General features: G+C 33.7%; 3 protein-coding genes across 6 annotated transcripts; all 3 read left to right on the forward strand.

Annotated features, from left to right (window-relative positions):
• The first annotated feature begins 3,271 nt into the window (after positions 1-3,271).
• On the forward strand, positions 3,272-8,603 carry LOC133688599 (tRNA (cytosine(38)-C(5))-methyltransferase 2). 2 transcript variants are annotated; one of them, XM_062108133.1, is made up of 10 exons: positions 3,272-3,513; positions 3,608-3,718; positions 4,177-4,270; positions 4,372-4,490; positions 4,578-4,700; positions 5,468-5,798; positions 5,895-5,989; positions 6,423-6,488; positions 6,566-6,630; positions 7,896-8,603. In XM_062108133.1, exons 1-10 carry the CDS (start codon positions 3,430-3,432, stop codon positions 7,972-7,974), a joined length of 1,167 nt encoding a protein of 388 aa, XP_061964117.1. In that variant the 5' UTR covers positions 3,272-3,429; the 3' UTR covers positions 7,975-8,603. The 2 variants fall into 2 exon arrangements, with proteins under 2 accessions (XP_061964117.1, XP_061964118.1); XM_062108134.1 differs by having other exon boundaries at positions 3,642-3,718.
• Positions 8,604-10,612: 2,009 nt separating this feature from the next.
• Positions 10,613-13,681, forward strand: LOC133688202 (pentatricopeptide repeat-containing protein At3g54980, mitochondrial-like). Of its 2 annotated transcripts, XM_062107611.1 has the most exons (2): positions 10,613-12,934; positions 13,040-13,681. In XM_062107611.1, the coding sequence occupies exons 1-2, from the start codon at positions 10,756-10,758 to the stop codon at positions 13,279-13,281; spliced, it is 2,421 nt and encodes an 806-aa protein (XP_061963595.1). In that variant the 5' UTR covers positions 10,613-10,755; the 3' UTR covers positions 13,282-13,681. The 2 variants fall into 2 exon arrangements, with proteins under 2 accessions (XP_061963595.1, XP_061963594.1); XM_062107610.1 differs by having other exon boundaries at positions 10,616-13,681.
• A 1,507-nt stretch (positions 13,682-15,188) lies between these two features.
• On the forward strand, positions 15,189-17,779 carry LOC133688189 (uncharacterized). 2 transcript variants are annotated; one of them, XM_062107590.1, is made up of 4 exons: positions 15,189-15,412; positions 16,082-16,506; positions 16,725-17,039; positions 17,133-17,779. In XM_062107590.1, exons 2-4 carry the CDS (start codon positions 16,105-16,107, stop codon positions 17,565-17,567), a joined length of 1,152 nt encoding a protein of 383 aa, XP_061963574.1. In that variant the 5' UTR covers positions 15,189-15,412; positions 16,082-16,104; the 3' UTR covers positions 17,568-17,779. The 2 variants fall into 2 exon arrangements, with proteins under 2 accessions (XP_061963574.1, XP_061963573.1); XM_062107589.1 differs by having other exon boundaries at positions 15,190-15,412; positions 16,725-17,779.
• The last annotated feature ends 4,282 nt before the right edge of the window (positions 17,780-22,061 follow it).

Raw genomic sequence — 22,061 nt, forward strand, 5'->3', positions numbered from 1 at the left:
AGGACCCAAGAAGTTGAAGAAAGTTTTCTTTTGAAGCTTTTCTTGTTTTTTCTTTTTCTTCCTTTTGCCCTTAGAATATCTGCTATTACTGTATTATATTTTTTAAAAAAAAAGGCCTGACTTGCCTGGGCCTGCCCAGTCAATTGCAGCTACAGCAGAAGAGCTATCAAGTCCATTATAAGTTATAAAAGCCCATAATCCATCAAAGTGTTTTTTTGGATTTAGGACATGATTAGAATTATAATAGCAATTATGATTTAAAGTATTTTTTTAAAAAAATATATTTAGATAATATTTTTTTTATTTTAAAAAAATATTTTTGATATTAATGTATATAAAAAAATACTAAAAAAATTAATTTTAAATTAAAAAAATATCTAATTTTTTGAACGGGCCCTTCATCAGTATCAGCAACTTGTGTGTATCAGCAACTTTCTCTGTGTCTCATTGTCAGAGCCCAGCATCTTAGCTTGACAAGACTTCATTTGAGAGGAGTAGAGAACAGGTTAAAATGTAAATGGGGGGATGCTCATTGTGTGCGTTATCAGGATTGGTTCACAAATCTTCTTTTTTTTTTTAATTAAGCCCTTGGAAATTTAATTAGCTGCATGTACCCGCGCTACACCCTGGTTCTATTTATTTAATTTTTTTTGCATTAAAAATAATATTCAAATTAGGGCAAACATGTTTTTAAAAAGAAAAAACATATACGACTCGAGTTATGCCTGAAATGGGTCAAAACAATTGATTTTTTTTAATTAGGTGATAAAAAAATAGATAATAATAATAAATAGATTTTAAAAATAAATTGATGATGATATCCTGGAACAAGTATTTTTGTAAAATAGAACAAATGATATAGTTCAATTTTCAATTTATTAAAACATAAAGCTAAAAAGAAAAAAAAAAAAAAACAATATCAACATGTATTGGCTTTTCAAGCACATGACCCGGGATACTAGATTAAAAGCATCCTGTCTAAAAAAAATATGAAAACCAATTCTTGACCAATTAATTTTCAAAGAATTGACCTGAAAAAATATCAATTACACAAAATAATCCAAAAAAAATGACAATTAAAACAATGAAGATCATAATTTAAATACAAAATAAATCTTATTTTCTTATTGAAGGGCGAGATTGAAAAAAAAAATTGAACATGATGACAAGAAAACAATTAAAACAACAGTGATCAAAATTGAAATAAAAAATAAAAGATTTTTCTTATTGAAATGTGACATTTAAAAGAAAAATCAATTCAACAAACTCAAAAAATAATTAAAATAACAACAATCAAATTGTAAAAAATAATACATGGTAAATTGGGATTGAATAATAAAATTAAAAACAAATAAAATTCATACAAAAAAGATTAAGAACAAAAAATTAGAAATTAAAAGAATAAGAACTAGAGTTGAAACACGAACAACAAAAAGGATAAAGTTGTAATTCTCAAGGAAAAATAAGAAAAAGAAGAACCCAAAAACACTCGCCGGCTATAAATCAAACCACCATCTTTAATATGAGCCACGTCACCATGAAGAGAACACTATGACACTTTTAAAGACATGGTAGAGAGGTATTTTTTATGTTGGGAGGTGTCTCTCACGCATTGGAGAGTGCGACACATACACCTCAACTTTTTTATATGCATGATTAAATAACAAATTGCCTTTACGTTGATATGATAATAATAAAAAATCATTGTGAAAAGGTGAAAAAACCATGTTGAGACCACCTATGAAAAATTTACTTTTAAGAGTATTTTAATTGTGTTTATTGTATTTTTTAATTTTTCATCGTTTTGATATCCAATGAAATATCAAATTACCCCTCAACAGAGTTAATAACAAAAAAAAATATCATGAAAGAAAGATGAATGCCACCATCTATCGCAATATATATCGTGGTGTTTGCAGATACACGTGCATTAGACATGGGACTTCAAACACATTTAAGTACCATGAAAGTTTTTGCCTTTTGATTTGTGTTGATGATTTTTAAGGTTTTTTTATGGCTTCAATGTTTAATGTTAAAAATAAATTAAAATAAATTATTTTAATATATTTTTAATTAAAAAATATTTTTAAAAAAGCTCTCCACCACCATGTTACCAGACAAATACTCGATATTGTTGGTTTTAGGTTCGAGCCTTGTGGTTACTTATATGATGACTATTGGAGACTTATATGGTCGTTAATTTCAGGGCCCGTGGGATTAGTCAAGGTGTGTGCAAACTGACTCGAACACCCGCGTTAAACTAAAAAAAAAAAATATTTAATATTGCAAATTTATTATACGAAACTTAACAGTAACTGGAGTGATGTGTACTAAACCAGTAATCATGCCTTGACCTACACCAATACAAAGGTTTAACAAAGAAACGATACTGGCTGCTTATAATTTAATATGGGTTTGAAAGCGTGGTTATAGTTATTTTTTTTAAAAGTTTTTTTGCTAGGAAATATATTAAAATAATATTTTTTTATTTTTTGATAAATTATTTTTGATATCAACGAATCAAAATGATCTAAAAACACAAAAGAAATATTAATTTGAAGAAAAAAAATATTTTTTTAAATTTTTTCAAAAGCGTTTTTAAAATACAAAAACAAACAGGAAACTGTGTTTAGTAATGTGGTTAGAATCGTGTTTTAAAAAAAATGATTTTTTTTAAATTTTTTTTTATTTTAATATTTCGGTATTAAAAATAATTTTTTAAAAATAAAAAATATTATTTTAATATATTTTTAATTAAAAAATACTTTAAATCATAATTGTTAGCTTGAATTCTAAATAAAAACGATTTAATTGTGGAGATGGACTCTCCATACCTAGTTTAGTTGGACTAGGTTCATTTATCTGTATACAGATTATATTTAAGCTTCTTTTGTGTTACCAATTGAGCTATTAATCTCTCTCTCTCTCTCTCTCTATATATATATATATATATATATATATATGATTTAATTGGGCTGCTATTAAACTTGATCCCCTCTTGCGGGTTGATTTGAGATATGGATTGAATTGAAATTGAAAACATTACAATGAAAACTAACCTAGTCAAACTAAATAAAGTGATAAGATGAATTAGTGTGAACTGGTTAAATACTAATTTAATATATATATATATATATAATACATTTATTTATTTATTTTTAAATATCAAAACAATAATATTTTAATTGTTTCATATTAACCCACTCGCTGCTCCGCGGGCTGGTGGTTTTAAGAGCTCCGGTTCAAACATCAACAAAGAAAAGAAAAACAAGGAAAAAAAAAGTGGCATTATGCTAGTGGACTTGTCCAAAACGGCGTGTCTTGAAACTCTAGCAAAATGCACTTTTCAGCCTCCTTAAAACCCCAAAACCCAATCTGGATTTCTAACTCAAAACGTCAACTTGAAGCATAGAAAGAAAGAAAGAATCAATGGAGGAGAAGAAGGGTCTTCTACCCAAAAAAGAAGAAGAGCCATGGCGAGTCCTGGAATTCTACAGTGGTATTGGTGGCATGGTAATTAACCCAACGCCGTCAACACCCGCCCTCTTATCTACTTACACATGCTTGCATCACTAAGTCATGTTTTTTTTTTTTTGTGTTTTGTTAGAGATATTCACTTTTAAAGGCTGGTGTCAATGCAGAAGTAGTGGAAGCTTTTGACATAAATGACAAAGCTAATGATGTTTATGAATACAATTTTGGCCACCGTCCTTGTCAGGTTTGAGCTTTGTGTTCTTTATTCTGTAGTGCTGTTGAATTCTGAATGCGTTGGCATCTTAGTTCTTGTAAATTTGAGTTCTTGTGGTGATTTTTTGATCGAGAAGCTCTAAAAATGGATTTTATCATTTGCCCATTTTGCTAATAATTGCTATATGGGCATTAAGCTCCTGAAACAAGAATCTTGATCTTGTTATTCTGAGTTGCTGTGATGCTTTATCACATGAGAAGCTCTAAAAAGGGTTTCTGTCCATTTCCTATTGTTTCAATATGGGCTTTGAGTTCCCCAAAGTTGGAGTCTTGGAGATTGGTTTACTGTTTGTGTGTGTGCGTGGTTGTTTGGCAATTGGCATTTAAGCTGCAGTGAGTTTTAACGATATAGTCTTTGTGTTTTGAACCTAGAATTTTGTAAAGTTCTCCTTTGACATTTTGTCTTCTTATATATCTTGGGAACTTTAGGGTAATATTGAGACTCTGACGGCTGCTGATCTTGACAACTATGGGGCACACACGTGGCTTCTTTCACCACCTTGTCAACCCTACACTCGACAAGGTCAGAACTACCACTTGTTTGTGTGCTCGCACGCACGTGTTTTCTTTCCATGGATTGTTTTGTGGATTGGAGGAAATGAATTAGGTTAACATATTGATTAGGTCTTCAAAAGCAATCCGGTGATGCTCGAGCGTTTTCTTTTCTCAAGATTCTTGAACTTATTCCTCATACTAAGCAACCTCCAAATATGTTGTTTGTGGAAAATGTTGTTGGATTTGAGGTTTGTTCCTGACTAGTTTGACTTAGCAGGTGGTTCACATTGTAAAACTTTCACTTATTCTTTGTGTCGTTTGCCTTTTCATTGCAGACTTCAGATACACGTGCAAAAATGATAGAGATATTAGCAAGTTCTGAATATATTACACAAGAGTTTATATTGAGCCCACTGCAGTTTGGTGTGCCTTATTCCAGGCCACGTTATTTTTGCTTGGTAAGCTCCTCTCTATCGCTACTCATGGACACATACAAACTATTATTTTACTTGGATTTTTATATATTTCTGCTTCAGTATATCACTATGCTGTCTTCCCACCATGCAAGTTCAAGAATGTGATCTCGGACACATACGAATGATTGGAATTCATGAACTTAAGTTGGGTCTAAGATTGAATCTAGGACAGCTTTTTTGAGATCTTGAAAACCAAAATTTGCATAAGATAGATCATAAATGGTAAATCATACCCATGGAAGCATACAAGCTGTTATTTTACTTGGATCTTTATAGATTCCTGCTTCAATAAATCATTTTTCTGTTGTCCCATGATACATGTTAAAGAATGTAATAAACGACTGCTATTCTTGAACTAGAAGTTGAGATTGAATCTAGGACGACAACTTGCTTGAGATCTTGAAAATCAATATTTGCATAAGATCATAAACGGAAAAAACGTATTGAATCCTGAAATGCCCGTGCTAGGTTTTCATGTAAAATTTTGTATCTGTTTTACCATCTAGCATCCTTATAATATGTTTGGTAATGCAAAGTATGATATTCATTTTCATCATGTAAATAAACAGTCCTATCTGAGCTTTGTGGCTTTTTATAGCAAAATCGACTGAAGTGGTGAGAAATAAATATGGTTGAAATATGTCATATTTGAATGCCTCCTGTACTATTTTTACAAATTAAGTTCTTAGAGGAAGTCCATTTGTACTAATAATATCCATAACTGCCACTTGTATTCATTAACTGCACAGGCAAAAAGAAAGCCTTTATCATTTCAACACGAAGTCTGCAATAACAAATTGCTTTGGTCTCCCAGTCCATTGTTCGAGCATAATGAAAATAATGTAACAGATGGATGGGACCAACCACCAGTGAACTGGGATACTTTGATCCATTCTTGTGAGCCAGTTGAGAGGTTTCTTGAGTTCAAGAGCTCCAGCAACCGAGTAACTGGAGGAACTGGAACTGATGTTTCAGCGGATTGTTCTGGAGCTTTGGAGAACATCGATGAAAGAAATCTTAATACAATGTCCCAGTATATTGTTCCATTAAGCTTGATTGAGAGGTGGGAAAGTGCAATGGGTATCCTTGTTATTTTTGCTTCTTTGTATTTTCTGCACTTCAAATTTACCCCATCTATCCTCTTCGTTATCTGAAAGTATTCCTAAAAGAGTTTAGACATTGTCTATCCGGATTCAAAGCGATGCTGTTGTTTTACTAAGAGTTATTATAGATACGTGAAAGGCACTGGATCCCTCTTGGCTACTATCCAGGTACGATTTCATTTCACACTTTCAGATATATGGCCCTGCCCCCTTTTTTTGGTTGAGCTATTAGTTGTTAATTCCAGTTGTGCTTTTTTTTCAAGAACTCATGCTCAATTGCTTTCAATCATCCTAAGCACTCCATTCAACATATTAGATTGGATCTGCTGCAAGGTCCTCTCATGTGGATTTAGTGCCAAACACAATAACTCGGTATCTATTGAGTTATATAACATCACTTTTGCTGGTCATGTGGACCCGGCCAAATTTGTTTGACAAAACCAGTTAGTTGCCTATTTTTCAATTTGATAATTCATAATAGTTCAATGTATGGTTATATTAAGTGCCGTGGAAATCCTTTTACAATATTCCTAATATTTTAAATTGTGTTTAATACCATGTCCTTTCCTTTTTCACATGACATTTACAAATGGATATCCAGCCAAACATCAAGGGAAAAGAATCTTCATTGAAGAAGCAAGGGCTTAGATATTTTACCCCTAGGGAGGTGAGTAGATTTTGCTTGTATCTATTTTTGTTGAACTTTTTATTTGTTTTAACTATTTTCATCATCTTTGTTATTAGGTCGCAAATTTGCATTCGTTCCCTGATGATTTTCAGTTCCCAGAGGCAATAAGCCTTAGACAATGGTATGTTTTATTTTGTCTGCATCTATTTTTGAAATGTTACAACATGCAACTGAAGCAGATCATGCATTCAGGTTTCGTTTATTTAGAACAAAACCTGAATGCATTCTTTTGATTAAAAAACACAAGATTACTTGCATTCTTTTGAGTATAGAGCAGTCAAAAACTCAAGATGATATTATACATAATGCTAAAATGTGAGGCATTTTTACTGTTCACACAAACACTATTCACCCATTTACATTTTACTGTGTAGATTACAATAGTGCAATTTTTGAAAATTTTCAATTTGGTCTTAGAATATTTTTTTGCACAATTAAGCTCTTTGAGACCAAATTAGAGCCTAAATGCATGTTTTTTTGTAAGAGATGGTTGGATTGAAAAAAAAGGGACTGAAGTGAAAAAAGCAGGTAACAAAGTTGGCGGATTGAAAATTTCGGTAAAAAATTCATTTGAGTCCCCCATCTTTTTTTCCTAATGGGTCATCGGTCTCTTGAATTTTACAAAATTCAATTTTGGTACTGAACTTCATTTTAAGAGATGGTTGGATTGAAAGAAAAGGGACTGAAGTGAAAAAAGCGGGTAACATAGGTGGCGGATTGAAAATTTTGGTAAAAAATTCAATTTGAGTCCCCCATCCTTTTTTGCTAATGGGTGATCTTGAAGTTTTGTTAAAAATTTAGTCATGTTTTTATCAATTATCAAGATTGCATTTTGATTCATGAAATCAATCAATTTAATTTGGGCCAACTCCCGCGCAATTTAGTTTGAAACTCGAGTTAGACAAAAAGTTCGGTTGTGAGATTTTAAAATTGACCTATTAAACCAGGTTTAATAAGACAGCTAAAATATTTTCATGCTCTTAACTTTTTTTTATATATTTTAAAATATTTGTCCGAGCCAATGAACTGTTATCAACTAAAGGCTGTCTGCAAAATATTTTGCAGTCAGAATAACAAAGGACAAGCTTGTAGGCTGATATAGGTTTCTTGCTGAATTGCAAGGCCACTTGCGATTTTGAATCCATTTTTCCAATTCTCATGTTTGAGACATCATCTTTTTCATTTCATATTTTGTCTCTTTCCTCTTGGAATTAAGTGTCTGTTTGGCCTTGTTTAGAACAGGTGCAGGGGTCTGCCTTGGCAGTTAATGTATTTATTTAATACAAATACCGTGCTAGACTGTTGAATCAATTTACACCTTTTGTAGAGAACATAACTATGGAACTATGTAATGCATCTAACTTAGCTTCTTCTTTTTTGTTGCAGTTATGCATTATTGGGAAACAGTTTAAGCGTAGCAGTGGTTGCGCCCTTGCTCCGCTATCTATTTTCTCAACAATCATGATTTTTCAATCCAAGAGTCCTATCTACCGATTCTTGGCTTTCTCTTTCAATTTCTGTACCACTCCTAATTTTCCTTGCAAGGGGTCCTAAGTTTTGTTCCCACATTTTTGGTCAGCACGGGGGTAATGAGTTAAAGAGCTTATTTATGAATGTGGATGTCTTGAGTTTTCAATACTGAAATTAAGCATTCTGGTGGAGATGGAATTCAAGGGGCACTCCAAGCATATCTAATTTTTTCCCCTCCTCTTACTGACCATGAATCTGGAGCTGAAACAGGCTGCTTAGTGCTGAGTGTTGTATCAATTTTTATGCAAGGAGAAGAAGCATGGAAGGAGCTCTTTCAATATATAGAAATATATGTATGATCTCTGCAGGCGACGAAGTGTCCTCCCCTTCCAAGTTATTGCTACTAATCTATTAATTAGATCACATTGTATGTACCTTAGTGCCTAAAGTCTGAGATTGCCTGGTTATTTGCTTCAAGTAGCGTGTGGGTTTATGGCTTTGCCTAGCATTCACCTCTTCTTTCCCAGTTTTTAAGAGTGGTTGTATGATTAACCTGCCTCTTATTTGTGAGACTAGTGGTTTAGAAATTAAAAACAAGAAAAGAAAAAGAATTGCAACTTTGAATTGGCTTGCTAGTTTGCTTTGAGTTGGCTCTACGTTATTTGACAGGGTTGACTGGACTGGGGATGCCATTGTTGCTGGACATGGAGCTTGTTTTACAACTAAACAAGGTCTCCAGACTGGTTTAGCCATTGAATAGATTCGATGAGGATCCTTGGTGCTTTTATCTGCTGGCCTCAAAGTGATTGATTCTGGTCCAGGTTAGCATTGTTTTGTTGAGCTTAATGTGGCATGTTTCGTTGTTTGATATGACATGAATGCTGTTAACTGGGTTGACAAGGCTTCTCGTGTTTTTAGGGCTAGTTTGCATCTATTGTTAGGAAAGCATCACTTTAGCGGTCAGGCAAACTCTCTATTTTCTCTAGGTGTAAAGAATTCAGGACAGACGCTGGAGCTGCATAAAACAGTGATCCAAGCTCAAATTCACCTGTGATTGATAACGACTATACCCTTTACATCTTTGCAAATATTAAGACAGCTACCTTTGAATCTTCATGGATTGAATAAGAATCACAGCATCAGGAGCATTGAATAATACCTGTAGAATTGCGAGATGGTTATTGTTATGGTGTAGATGCTAAGTAAAAAAAAATCATTCCAAATTATACACAACAAGACAATCTCATAGAAAGGAGACTTCATGAAAAGGCCGTGTTTTTGAATTTTTTTTTGTTTTTTGAATTTTAAATTAATATTTTATTGTGTTTTTTTATATATTATTTTGATATATTAATATTAAAAATAAATTTTAATAAATAAATAAATATTATTTTGATGAATTTTCAAATGAAAAACAATTTCTATCACAACTCCAAACTCACCCTAGGAATATGATTGAATAATAATGAAATTTTGTCATGACACTGAATGAAATTATTCTGCCTTCTAATCTTATGTACCAAATACAAAAAAAAAAATCACTTGAATGTGAGAGGATGAACACATAGATCATGATAGAATTGAACTAAACTTAATTTCTGTCATGTCTTATATTCACATTAACATAAGATGGAATTGTTATGTCTTGTCTGATCCCATATACCTAATGTTACCTTAAATAATTTTCATATGAATTAGAAAGCATGAGAACTATACTAAAGCCTTATTGAATTAGAAAGCCTTATTGAATTCATGTATGAGCATGGACAATGCTTGCACAGCTATAAAATTTGTTCCGAAGATTGATTTGGAGCAGGTCCGAGTTATGGAGGATTGTTTTTTTTTTTTATTTATTTATTTAAGAAAGGATCAAATCACCTCGTTCTGTCCATTGTTTTTAATACAAAATTATCTTGATTATCTTATAGTTTAGTTGTTTTTTATTTTATTTTACCTTTATTCTTTTAAAAATTAGAGTTTAAATTCCATAGTTTATAGGTTGAAAACATTTTAAATTCTCGATCACAAAAAAAAGCCAACAATAAAAATCAAATTAAAATGTCATTATATTATAATTAATAATCAAGAGATCCCTTGTAATGTTAAAATTATAAAATTATCATACAATTGAAATTATTTTTGGTGTTTAAATTTAAAATTGTCATGACTAAATAATTGTCATTTTTATTTTGGATTTTTATGAAACATATGGCTTGACATATTTAAAAATCACTCGATACCACCAAAAATCACTGTCCAGACAACCACACCACATCCAACAACATGATGATATTGTGATAATAATTATTTTTAATTTTTTTTAAGAAATGTATTAATTTTTTTTATTTTTTTAATTTTTTTTAATATTAAAACATCAAAATAATACAAAAACACAAATCAATTAAATCTCTGTCAAACACAACACAGCTAACACAACGTTGCTAAACAGGTTTTAAATCACTGGTCAACCTATTTTTTTAACTAGATTAATTTAAATCACTCATATTTTTTTTAACTTGAACCGGTATTCATTCCCGGGTTAATCTATCGGGCGGATTGGGTTTCATGACTAAGTTAGCAGGAGTATTTCAGGGCCCTCTCCATTGAAAAGTGGTGCTAATTAGCAAGGCCTGTAGGTACTGGAAGCCCAGCAAATGATTACCTCACTTCTCTTCACTCCACTGAAAAGTCGAAACAGGAGTGAGGTTTAACTGTTAACGTTGTTAGGGTAGGGTTCTTCTCTTCTGTTTCTGCAATTCCAAAAACCAAAGCAAAAATGAGATCACCAATTTCTTCATCAATCCCTCACCTCACTCTCCGCTCAATCAAAAGCCCAAAATCCCTCTCTTCACAACCTGAACTCCCCAATATCCCCGTCTCAGAAACCCCACTTTCTCAGAATCCCCATCCAAACACCAATTTCCCAGGAAAATCCGCACCAACCTCGCAAGATTCATTTTTGACACAAACCCAATACATAGACACCCTTCTAAACCACCAAAATGATCCGCAATCAGCTCTTAGTTACTTCACTTGGGCTAGTCAAAAGAGAGGGCTTATCAAAAGCGTTGATGCATTATGTGTTTTGCTTCACATTTTGACTAAGTCTACAGAGACTTGTGGAAAGGCTAGGAATCTGCTTAATCGATTCGCTTCGGATGATTGGGGACCCGTGCCTAGTGTTGTTGTTGCTAGGCTAATTGAGAGTTCAAGAAGGTTGGATTTTGAATCTGATTCTCGGGTTTTTAATTACCTGTTGAATAGTTATGTTAAAACTAAGAGGATTAACGATGCTGTTGACTGTTTTAATTCATTGATTGAGAAAGATATAGTTCCTTGTCTTACTGTCATGAATATATTTTTGAGTGAATTAGTTAAGAATAATATGATTCGTGAGGCGCGGGATGTGTATAATAAGATGGCTTCGAAAGGGGTTAAAGGTGACTGTGCCACAATTAGTGTGATGATTCGTGCATCCATGAGAGAAGGAAAATTAGAGGAGGCAGAGGGGTGGTTTAGAGAGGCAAAAAATAAAGGAGTAGAGCTTGATGCCAGGGCCTATAGTATTGTTATTGAGGCTGTTTGCAAGAAACCTGATTCTGTTGCAGCACTTGGGTTGTTGAGGGAGATGAGAGATAAGGGGTGGGTGCCGCATGAGGTCATATTTACTCGGGTTATTGGGGTTTGTATGAAGCAAGGAAAAATGTTGGAAGCAGTGAAAGTTAAGGGGGAGATGTTGAGTTGTGGGAAGCCAATGAATGTGGTGGTGGCAACGACTTTGATGAAGGGTTATTGCAAGCAAGGTGACTTGGATAGTGCTCTAGAATTGTTCGATAAAATGAATGAGAATGGAATTTGTCCAAACAATGTTACATATGCAGTTATCATTGAATGGTGCTGTAAGAATGGGAATATGGATAAGGCTTATGAGATTTACAACCAAATGAAAGACATGGATATCTCCCCTACTGTCTTCAATGTGAATTCCTTGATTCGGGGATACTTGAAGGCACGGTCACCTGAAGAGGCATCCAAGCTGTTTGATGAGGCAGTTGCATGTGGTATTGCTAATGTCTTCACTTATAATTCTCTTTTATCATGGTTATGCAAGGAGGGTAAGATGAGTGAAGCTTGCAGTATTTGGGAAAAGATGGTGAGAAAAGGTGTCCGACCCTCTGTAGTTTCTTACAACAACATGATACTTGGCCACTGCCAACAAGGCGACATGGATTCAGCAAATGGTGTGTTTGTGGAGATGCTTGAAAAGGGTTTAAAACCTAATCTGATTACATATTCTGTTTTGATGGATGGCTATTTCAAAAAAGGTGACACTGAATATGCCTTTGGCTTGTATGATCGAATGCGAGGTGAAAATATTGCCCCATCAGATTTCACTTGCAATATTATAATCAACGGTCTGTGCAAAGCTGGTCGCACGTCTGAGTCACAGGATAGGTTGAAGAAGTTGGTTCAGGAGGGTTTCATTCCCACCTGCATGACATACAACTGTATTATAGATGGATTTGTAAAGGAGGGCTCTGTCAACTCCGCCTTGGCTGTTTATACAGAGATGTGCAAAATTGGAGTATCTCCAAACGTCTTCACTTACACTAACTTGATTAATGGGTTTTGCAAGAGCAATAATATGGATCTTGCCTTGAAGGTGATGGATGAGATGAAAAACAAGGGTATTGAGCTGGATGTTACCGTATATTGTGCTCTGATTGATGGATTTTGCAGAAAAGGAGACATGGTAAATGCAAGCCAGCTTTTATCTGAACTCCAAGAAGTTGGGTTATCTCCAAATAAAGTAGTCTACAGTTCCATGATAAGTGGCTTCAGGAAGCTCCAGAATATGGAAGCAGCGCTGCATTTGCACAAGAGAATGATAAATGAGGGGATTCCTTGTGATTTACAAATTTACACTACGCTGATTTCTGGATTGCTAAAAGAGGGTAAATTACTCTTTGCTTCAGAACTTTATGCAGAGATGCTTGCTAAGGGCATCATGCCTGATTTAATAACTTATAGTGTTCTGATACACGGTCTTTGTAATAAAGGACAGCTAGAGAACGCACAGAAAATTTTGGAAGATATGGATAGGAAATGTATGGCCCCCACTGTCTTCATATATAATACGCTGATTACCGGACACTTTAAAGAGGGCAATCTACAAGAGGCTTTTAGACTGCATAATGAGATGCTCGACAAAGGTCTTGTTCCTGATGATACTACTTATGATATTCTTGTAAATGGAAAAGTCAAAGATGGAAATCTCTTTTCCGGAGCTTCAAGTGCTTGAATCCCATCCTGTTTCCTTCAGAGTTTTGTACCATATAGAGGTCCTTCAAAGTAAAGTATCCGTGAAGCGACCCCCATCTAATTTGGGCTGGACCTTAACTGAGATACGATCCAATTTTCCATTTCTTTCTGGTTCCCTCCAGGATCCCTTACTCTGACTGTTGCTAACAAGTTTTTGCAGCTGGTTCTTTCATTGATCTTTTCAAGAGCTTTTGTGGGCATCAGTTACCACTCTGTTTTAGATCCCTTTTTATTGATGTAAATGTGTTAAATAATAGATAATATTAATTGCAACATTTCCTTGTGAAATCTTTGTAAGCAAACGAGCTTGTGTCACCGGTGAAAGCTTAACATCTGATACGTTATTTTATTTCGATTCACTTGACACTCGGGTTTAAGTAGTTTGATGTTCTCGCAAATTTTTGTTCCAGTAGCTGACTAACAAATCAATGCCCCTCTGTTGTTCTGTGTGCTGTCTTGGGTATATAAAGATGCCAAATATAGGGCTTTCCACTGCTAATAGTTCTGTGGGTAAGTGATGAGTATGGGAGTTTTTTGAGGTTACAAGGAAGACGTACAAATTCGAGATCTCTTGCGAGGGAGGGAAACCTCCCGAATCTCGACGTAGCTGGTGAGTAGTGACTGCTTGCTTACAATCTGTAAGGCATCAAAGCGGCTGAACAAGATGTTTTCTCTCCCTCTCGAGGTGTGCAAGGGCCCGTGCTTGCCTGAGAGTAAAGGGTCACAAGGACTTTACGAGAGATGGCCTTATCAGGTTAACAGTACAGCTTGGAGAACAGAGTACAGCTTGGCCCTGTTGCAAGGCACCAATGTCCACACATGCTTTCATCCAGTCATATTTGCTAGGCGCCAAGATTGCTAGTAACTCAAACATTACAAATTTGTAAGAAGTAGAGAGCCTCTACTTTCGTTGTATTGCTAGGCTCCAAAGCTGCAGGGAACTTCAACATTGAACCCCACATGCTCTCATCAAGCCCACACCTCACCGAGTGTATGCTACATGGTATTCCACTTTATCCTGCACTGATCATATTGATTGTGATCTCTCGGTCACTAAAGACCACTCAAACCTTTTCTTCTTGTTGTTTTTGGACATCAGGAAGCCGAGGAGGACCTTACCTACACAATAAAGGTAACTCTTCCAAATCCTCTCATCCCAGATGTGAGAAGGCTTCGATCTTAGGTTGTTTCCTATGACCCCGAGTGATTTAACCAACTAACCTATGTAGTAGAACCTAATATTCGTATGAATATTTAAAATCTGATAAATAAAGTATAAATATCGAAATTTCTTATATATTAAATATCATAGAGAATCTATCCATTGCCATCTCTCCTGTATAGCATCAATGAAAATAGTACCAATAACAACTTGGATTGTAACTAGCTATATCTTTCCCTCCAACTTGGTGAGGTTAAGCCATGAGATTAGCTTATGATGTATATATATCATCTAACATATTAATTAAGAATTTTATTAACTCAATCCTTGTCCTGAATCTAATTTTTTAAAAAATCAACTTGAAATCATATGTAATATAACTCGATCGACATGAAATTATTATAATTTGACCCAATCATCTTGATAAGTTAATTTATACTCTTCTAAGTCTTATCAAAATTAGATTTTTTTTTAAAAAAATATTAAAATAGATTAATCTGTATTAACTTACCTAATTTATAACCTAAATTTTAGATCATAGCATGGACATAGCAGGATTTAATAACATTGAGTGTTACATTTAAATTTATAACCACCAACCACGTTTTTGTTTATGGGAAAAAGAAAAAAAAAACCTTTTCCAACACAAATTTGGATTTCTTAGATTGAGCCCAGTCCATTGGGCCCCATTTCTTAAATTTTGTTCCGGTAGAGAAGTGGAGAAGAGATTCATTATACTTAAATCCAAAGTAATTAAAAGGGACAAAAACCTTCCCTAACACCCAATCAACCCTTCACTACCCACAATAAAATAAAAAGGAAATATAAAACTCCTTTTTTTTTTTTAAAAAAATGACAAATAAATAAATAAAGGTCTTGAAAATCAAAATCCCCCAACAAATCTAATTCTCTCTCTGTTATCAAAATTTTCACGGGTTATCAACGCAAGGTCAGTGAATTTGAATTTTTTTTTTGTTCTTAAATTTCTGTTTTTTTTTTTTAATTTTTTTTGTTAATTTATAAATGGTTAAATAAATTTATGTTATTATTAAATTAAAATATTGTCATTTTTATTTTTCCTTTTCTCCATTTGTGGTATTCTATGATTTTGTGGTAGAATTGTGAGTTTAGTTATGTTAATTTGAATTTTTCTTATTTGATTTTGATTAATTTGGATTTTATTTTTATTTATTTTTGTATATTTTGTCATGTCGTGTTTAATTTCTTGGAAAGTGATTAAACAAAGAAATTTCTATTTTCTAGGGGTTTTTCTTGATGGGTCTGTCTTATTATTGCTTTTTGTTTCTAAAGTTTGTGTTTTTAGCAAGATTGTAGAGTTTGTTTCAAGAAAGATCAATTTTTTAACCAACTCATCCTGGGGATTAATTGTGATGACTATTATTAATTACATCTCACTAAGTGATGGTGCTTTGCTTTATATTAATGCAGTTAATACTTTGTTGATATATATTATTTGTTTCTGTTTTCAGGCTTGTAGAATTTTACTTCCCGCTCAGATTCATTTTTTTCTATGCACGGAGATATTGAAGTTTTCCTTATGTTTGATGTTGTTTAAGTGGTTTCTGATTATGAAAAATTAATTTCCTTATTGTTGCAGGCATTGGTGAATTCCATTATATCATGAAGTTCAAGAAAGGAAGTAGAGTGGAGGTGTTGAGCAAAACGGACTTGTCCTCGGGTGCATGGTGGTGTGGTGAGATTATCTCGGGGAATGGACAGACTTATCAGGTTAAGTATGATGGTTCACAGGGCTTGAGTAATGAGGATAACGTGGAGAGCGTGTCAAGAAAGGCCATTAGGCCTTGCCCTCCGCCTGCTGATGTTTCAGATGGTTGGACTGTTGGTGATCTGGTGGAGGTGTTCGATGATCTTTGTTGGAAAACAGCAGCAGTTTTGAAGGTCATTAGGGGAAATTATTATCTGGTTAGGCTAATTGGGCCTTCAACAAAACTTCAAGTCGACAAAGTTAACATCAGGATGCGCCAATTATGGCTAGATGGAAAATGGGTTGTAATTGGAAAGGTAAGATAATATTGGGTTCTTTTCTAGCTGCCTTTTTTGCATAATAGTTTTTGGTTCCATATTTGTGCATGCTGTCTTCAACTGTCTATGTGGTTCGCTACCCTTGTTAGCATAGTTGCCCTCTTCTGGTTGTTTGATTTGTCTAGCCAGTCATGAATATGTGCTTCCCGTGTGCTCCATGTGTTGACTAATAATTATATGTTGGCTACTGTTTCCAGGGTTCTGGCAGTTTTGAGAATGAGAAGTCAAATAAATCATCAGTTTGGAGTTGTTATCAGAAGATGAGGTCTCCAAGGCAGCAAGCCAGTAAGAAGAGGAAAGTGCAAGCAAGAGAAGCTTGTTTAGCTAATAAGAACAACACTGGCTTCCAGGAGTCTTGTGCTATGTCAGCTAGAACATCCAAGAGAGCATCCCCATTTTGGTCATCTGATTTTGAAGCGCATAATGGAAAAGTTGACAAAATGAGAGCAATAGAGAAACAGAGTGAGGGCCAGCGAGTGATATCTCGGTACCCATCCTCATTCCTTAGAAAGGTAGATGCTGTTGCTTACCCACGTGAGTGTCTGGGTGAAATATACATGCATGCTTCCTCTAACAATCAAACAATTGGATCTTATGAAATGCAGAGGGGAACACCAAATTATGTTGTCGATTCTTGTGGAAGAAGCTTGGAACCTAATGATTCTGATAGTGATGCATGTTCCATTGGTAGTTGTAGTGTTGCTAATGATAGTCCAAACAGACTGTTTAATCATGTTGTAGCTGGGAACAGTCCTGATGCAGATACCCTTAGTAGTGATGCCGAATCTTTTTATGGTCATGGAGATGGGGAAGAAAATTGTTCCTTTCCCCTAGAAGAGGATGTAACAGCAAGGGTCCGTAGGTTAGAGTTGCATGCTTATCGTTGCACTCTAGGGGCATTCTATGCTTCTGGGCCCTTAAGTTGGGAACAAGAAGCATTGTTGACAAATCTTCGCATCTCACTTAACATTTCAAATGATGAACATTTGATGGAGCTAAGGAACTTAATTTCTGCTGAAACAAGCATTCGTATTTGTTAATGTTTTCTGTCCTTTATCCTTGTTTAGGTGTTTTCCTCTTTTAGCAACAAGTTTTTCTTGGTTTCATGCCTCGCAACGATGTAAGAAGCAAGATGAGATTGTTACATTCTGTAGCTTTATTTTAATTCTTCAATCTAGGTGATTTAGCTAGTGAAAATTTGTAATTTGGATTCTTATTATAGTATAATATTTCCAGACCTGTTATTTTGTTTTATGCTCCTCTAAGGTTCTTGCTCTTTTTGGCATCTGATCTGTGAAAAACTGCGCTTCTGGTGTTTGGCATGAGGAAAGTTAGCCTGTTCATTCATTATGCATGACAGGATGATTAACTGTCGTCTTGAATGAAAATTGGAAGATTTGGTTGTTAAGGAGTGTGCAACCTACATCAATATTAACTATTCTTCTTGCCAATGGAAGTCATGCCTATTGCTTCGCATCTTTCTTTCCACGGAGTTTCGAGGTTGTTATTGATGAATCCCTGCATTTTTCAGGGCCAAAGTAGGAGGCATGCAAATTTTGCTTCCAGAGGTCTAAAGATGATGCAGGGGACCTGTGGTTCACCATCATTTTTCTGGTTCATTGAGCTGGAGGCAATGTTTGCATCCTGTTCTTTTCAATTTGCCCATTAATGGCCAGATACTGACATCATTGTTATCTCATCTCTGATGCTGTAGTCCATTTCAGGTGTGCTGGGATCATGTGCAGAGTACTGGATGAAGTAAGATCAGAACTCTGACATGGCTGCCACGAGAAGGTCCTTTCGAACTTTAAGGTTGAATCGTGAGTTTTTTGGGTTTTTAGCATTTGAAAAAAATAAAATGGTAAGTAACACATTGAACAAAATATTTGGGGAGCAGCAAATGACATCTTTGACTTTGACTTTAGTGTGTTTGGTATCGTGGTAGCTTTAATGGTTGTGGTTTGAAAAAAGTTGTTTTTATAAAAAATACTTTTAGTTAAGGTTGATTTGGAAAAATATATATTTGGTTAAAACTGTGGTTGAAATTGAGGTTGAACAAAAAATAATTTAATGTGTTTGGTTAAAAATATTTTTTAAATTGAGGTTATAAAATAACTAAAAATGATATATATTAATATTGATTGTGTTTTAATTTAAATATTGTAGATTTAACTATTGATATTATATCATGAAATAAATAATACTTTATATAAAATATTTTTTTATTGTTTCATTAAACTATCTATAATTCCATCAAGTACGAAATTCATCGGACAAGGATTACAGTTTCCATGGATTTTTTAGCGTGCAACAAAATCAGGTAAAATATCATTAGAAACAAAATTGGAATTACGATTAAATTTTGCAAATGCTATGCCATCATGTGATCTCTTTCTAATTTATATAGTGTTATTGAAAAATATTAAACACTAGTTTTTCAAATAAAATACAATTAAAAATAAAAAAAATATTTTTTTTACTGTTTATTTTTTTGTGCAGAGTGAATTAATTCACTTTCCACAGATGAGTAGACAAGGCTAGGGGAAGAACAAAGGGAAAACAAAAGAGAAGAAAATGATTTTAGTAGGCTAGCCCTTCATCACCGTCATCATCATCTTCAAGTGTTGCATAGTTTCAATAAACAAGAAAATTGTTAAGAACAACCCTCGTGGTTGAACAGAAGAAAAATGGTTTTAGTAGGCCAGCCCAGTTGTCTCCCTTGAAGCCTCCAGTAGCTGCATGCCCAAGTAATAATAGCCGTCATGGTTTTCTCATCTGGACAAAATCCACCCATACCCGAAGCACTAGTTAAGGAGGGAAAAGGAAAATGATTTTATACTGTGTTTATATATAGTTGCAATAAATAGGAAGAGAAAAGCATGCAATTACAAAACTGAGTTTTGAACGCAGATACTGGTGGGGTCATGCATGAAAATTGCAGCTCGTTTTGTAACCAAATGATATGTTGCAACTGTTAAGTAAAAACACTCCTGCAAATGCTGAGCCAAACATGCTCAATAGTAATACCCAACCCATCTCTTTTATTTTCTCTCCATATTTTCCTCCTCTTTCTCAATGGCCACTCACCCTCCCCTATCCTTGCCGTCAATGACCTTTCTCTTTTTTCCCATTGTGAAACACACTCAAAACATCACGAGACCACTTATCTCTTTCTCTTTCTAGCTCAAAATTGTTGCCCCCCCTCTCTCCACCACGAATCAATTTATTTCCGGCCAAAATAGCCATCACCGAACACAATTACCACCTATATGCTAATGTGTGTTAATTTGATTTTAGACAATGCTAGAGTTTTGAATTAGGAATGTTTTTCAAAATTTTAGGTTTTTTTTGTAATTAGATTAATTAGATATAATTTGAGTGTTGATAATTAGATTATTTTATAAAATAATTAATGATTTTGGGTTGTTGTTGTTGATTGTGAATTAATAAAATTATTTTGTTAGAGTTAGTGTTGATTTAAGTTAAATTATGAATTATACCAAATTAAATATAAAATAAGATAATTGGTTATGAAATACATGAATTGGGTTGGTAATTTTATTATGGTAGTGAAATTTGATGAATGCAGGTGCTTACCGATTAATTTGATGAATTTAGGTTTTAGCTGATTATGTTATTGTTATGGTTTTATTGATAAATTATGCATTTTAATTAACCCTAGGATATTAATAAATTAGATTTGTGTTTTATTATGTTGTTTGACAAAATATCTTGTAATTTAAGAATATTATGCTTAAATTGTGGTATCATTGTCAATACTGATAATGATATCACTTATAATGAAGAAAGCCATGAGTTCTTAACTGCTACATTAAATATGTCTCTTAAAGAGTTATCTAGAATGTTATATGATTGACTTGGCTAGAATATGTTTGAAATAAAAGTTCAAATTATTTGGAGGATGTTGCAAACCAGGGTTAGTCAAGCTCGTTATATCGATGTATCAATTTATAGTGATGAAAGTGTGAATTCAATGTTTGAGTTTGCGAGTATTAATGAGATTAATATGCTAGACCTCTACTTGAATAGTAGACCTAGACGAGGAAACACTTTTAGTACGGAGTTGATCCAGGTTCTAAGTAACTCTTAGAGAATCACACTTGCATGGGTATGCATAGACCAATTCGTTATGTATGCTTGGGTATGCATATTACATAAGTTTGGAGATTTTATTTCCATGAGTATTGTTGGCAATGCAGTATCATTGTTCATTTTAACACTATTTGAGGATTTATGGGTCATTTCTAATTACAATTCGGGGCTATGCTTGTATATCTTTACTGGCAACTATGTAAACATGTCTAAAAAAAATTGTTAGATATTTACTATTTATTTAGATATAATTATTTTAAATTTTTTAATTGTTAGAATTAAGAACATTTTAAATACTAAAATTTAAAATTGTCAATGTTGATTAATATAGCCTTAGTTATGGGAGCATGTTCATATCAAATGTTGAGAGAGTTAAGGTAATAATATGTTTGACACTATCACTTAAAGGCTACTTTCCATTGTTTTTAATTAATAATAAAATAAAATTAATTCTAATCAACATGTTATTTATATAAATTAAATGAAGAAAATGTAATACATTTGTGTCATGTCATGACAAATGATGTAAGGTTAGGCATTTCATGGTAAATATCACTCATATTCATAAGTTTTACTGGGATAAGTTGGATGCATAACAACCATATCAAATATGAGTTACATATGTATTGTATTTTTTGTTATTTAAACGTAGATTATTTAGTTTCGGTTTGTTATGTAATAGAAGTCTTTCATATGTTTTGATAGGTTATATGAATATCATATACAAAAGACTTGATACTTTCAGTTTTGTCTATTTGTCGTGGGAGATCTTACCTTTGGTTAGCACAAGTCGTGTTATACTGCTTCGATATTGTTAAGATGTATTGTCCATAATGAGTAATGCGACAATTTGAATTATCTCAGCATATACTAGATTATGTTGATATCGGTGACAATTTGCATGGTATTAATCTTTAAGGTAAACGTGAGGGGAATTGATTGGTGATTTATGCTTCTTACCTACATCTTTGAGATACTAAGAGAGATCGTGTTTTTTAGAAATGACATCTGACGATTAATGTGGATACCTACATGAGATGATATCTATTCATTACGCGTCGTTTTATTACACCTACCTGGTCATGTTTTCTAAGGCGTCCATGCAATCCGATGCATTATACGTCTCGATATCCAAGACAAAATCAATTAGTATGCAATATTATTTTACATACAACATTTATTAAATATTGTTAATGTTATTATGAATGGTGACTTTTAATTAGTTTTTAATGTATGTATATAGATTCACTACTTGGCACAAGAGGCTTGGAAAACAACAATGACTATTCATAAAGGCATCAATGAGATGAGATGTATTGTGGCCAACACTACACTCAATTTATATCATGGTGGACTTCAAGAGGTTGGGGAGATTGAGTGTCTTGAAGTGACATTAACAGAAGATGAAATTATTTACTGTA

This window comes from Populus nigra, chromosome 3 (genome assembly GCF_951802175.1).
Source record: "Populus nigra chromosome 3, ddPopNigr1.1, whole genome shotgun sequence".
Lineage (NCBI taxonomy): Eukaryota > Viridiplantae > Streptophyta > Magnoliopsida > Malpighiales > Salicaceae > Populus > Populus nigra.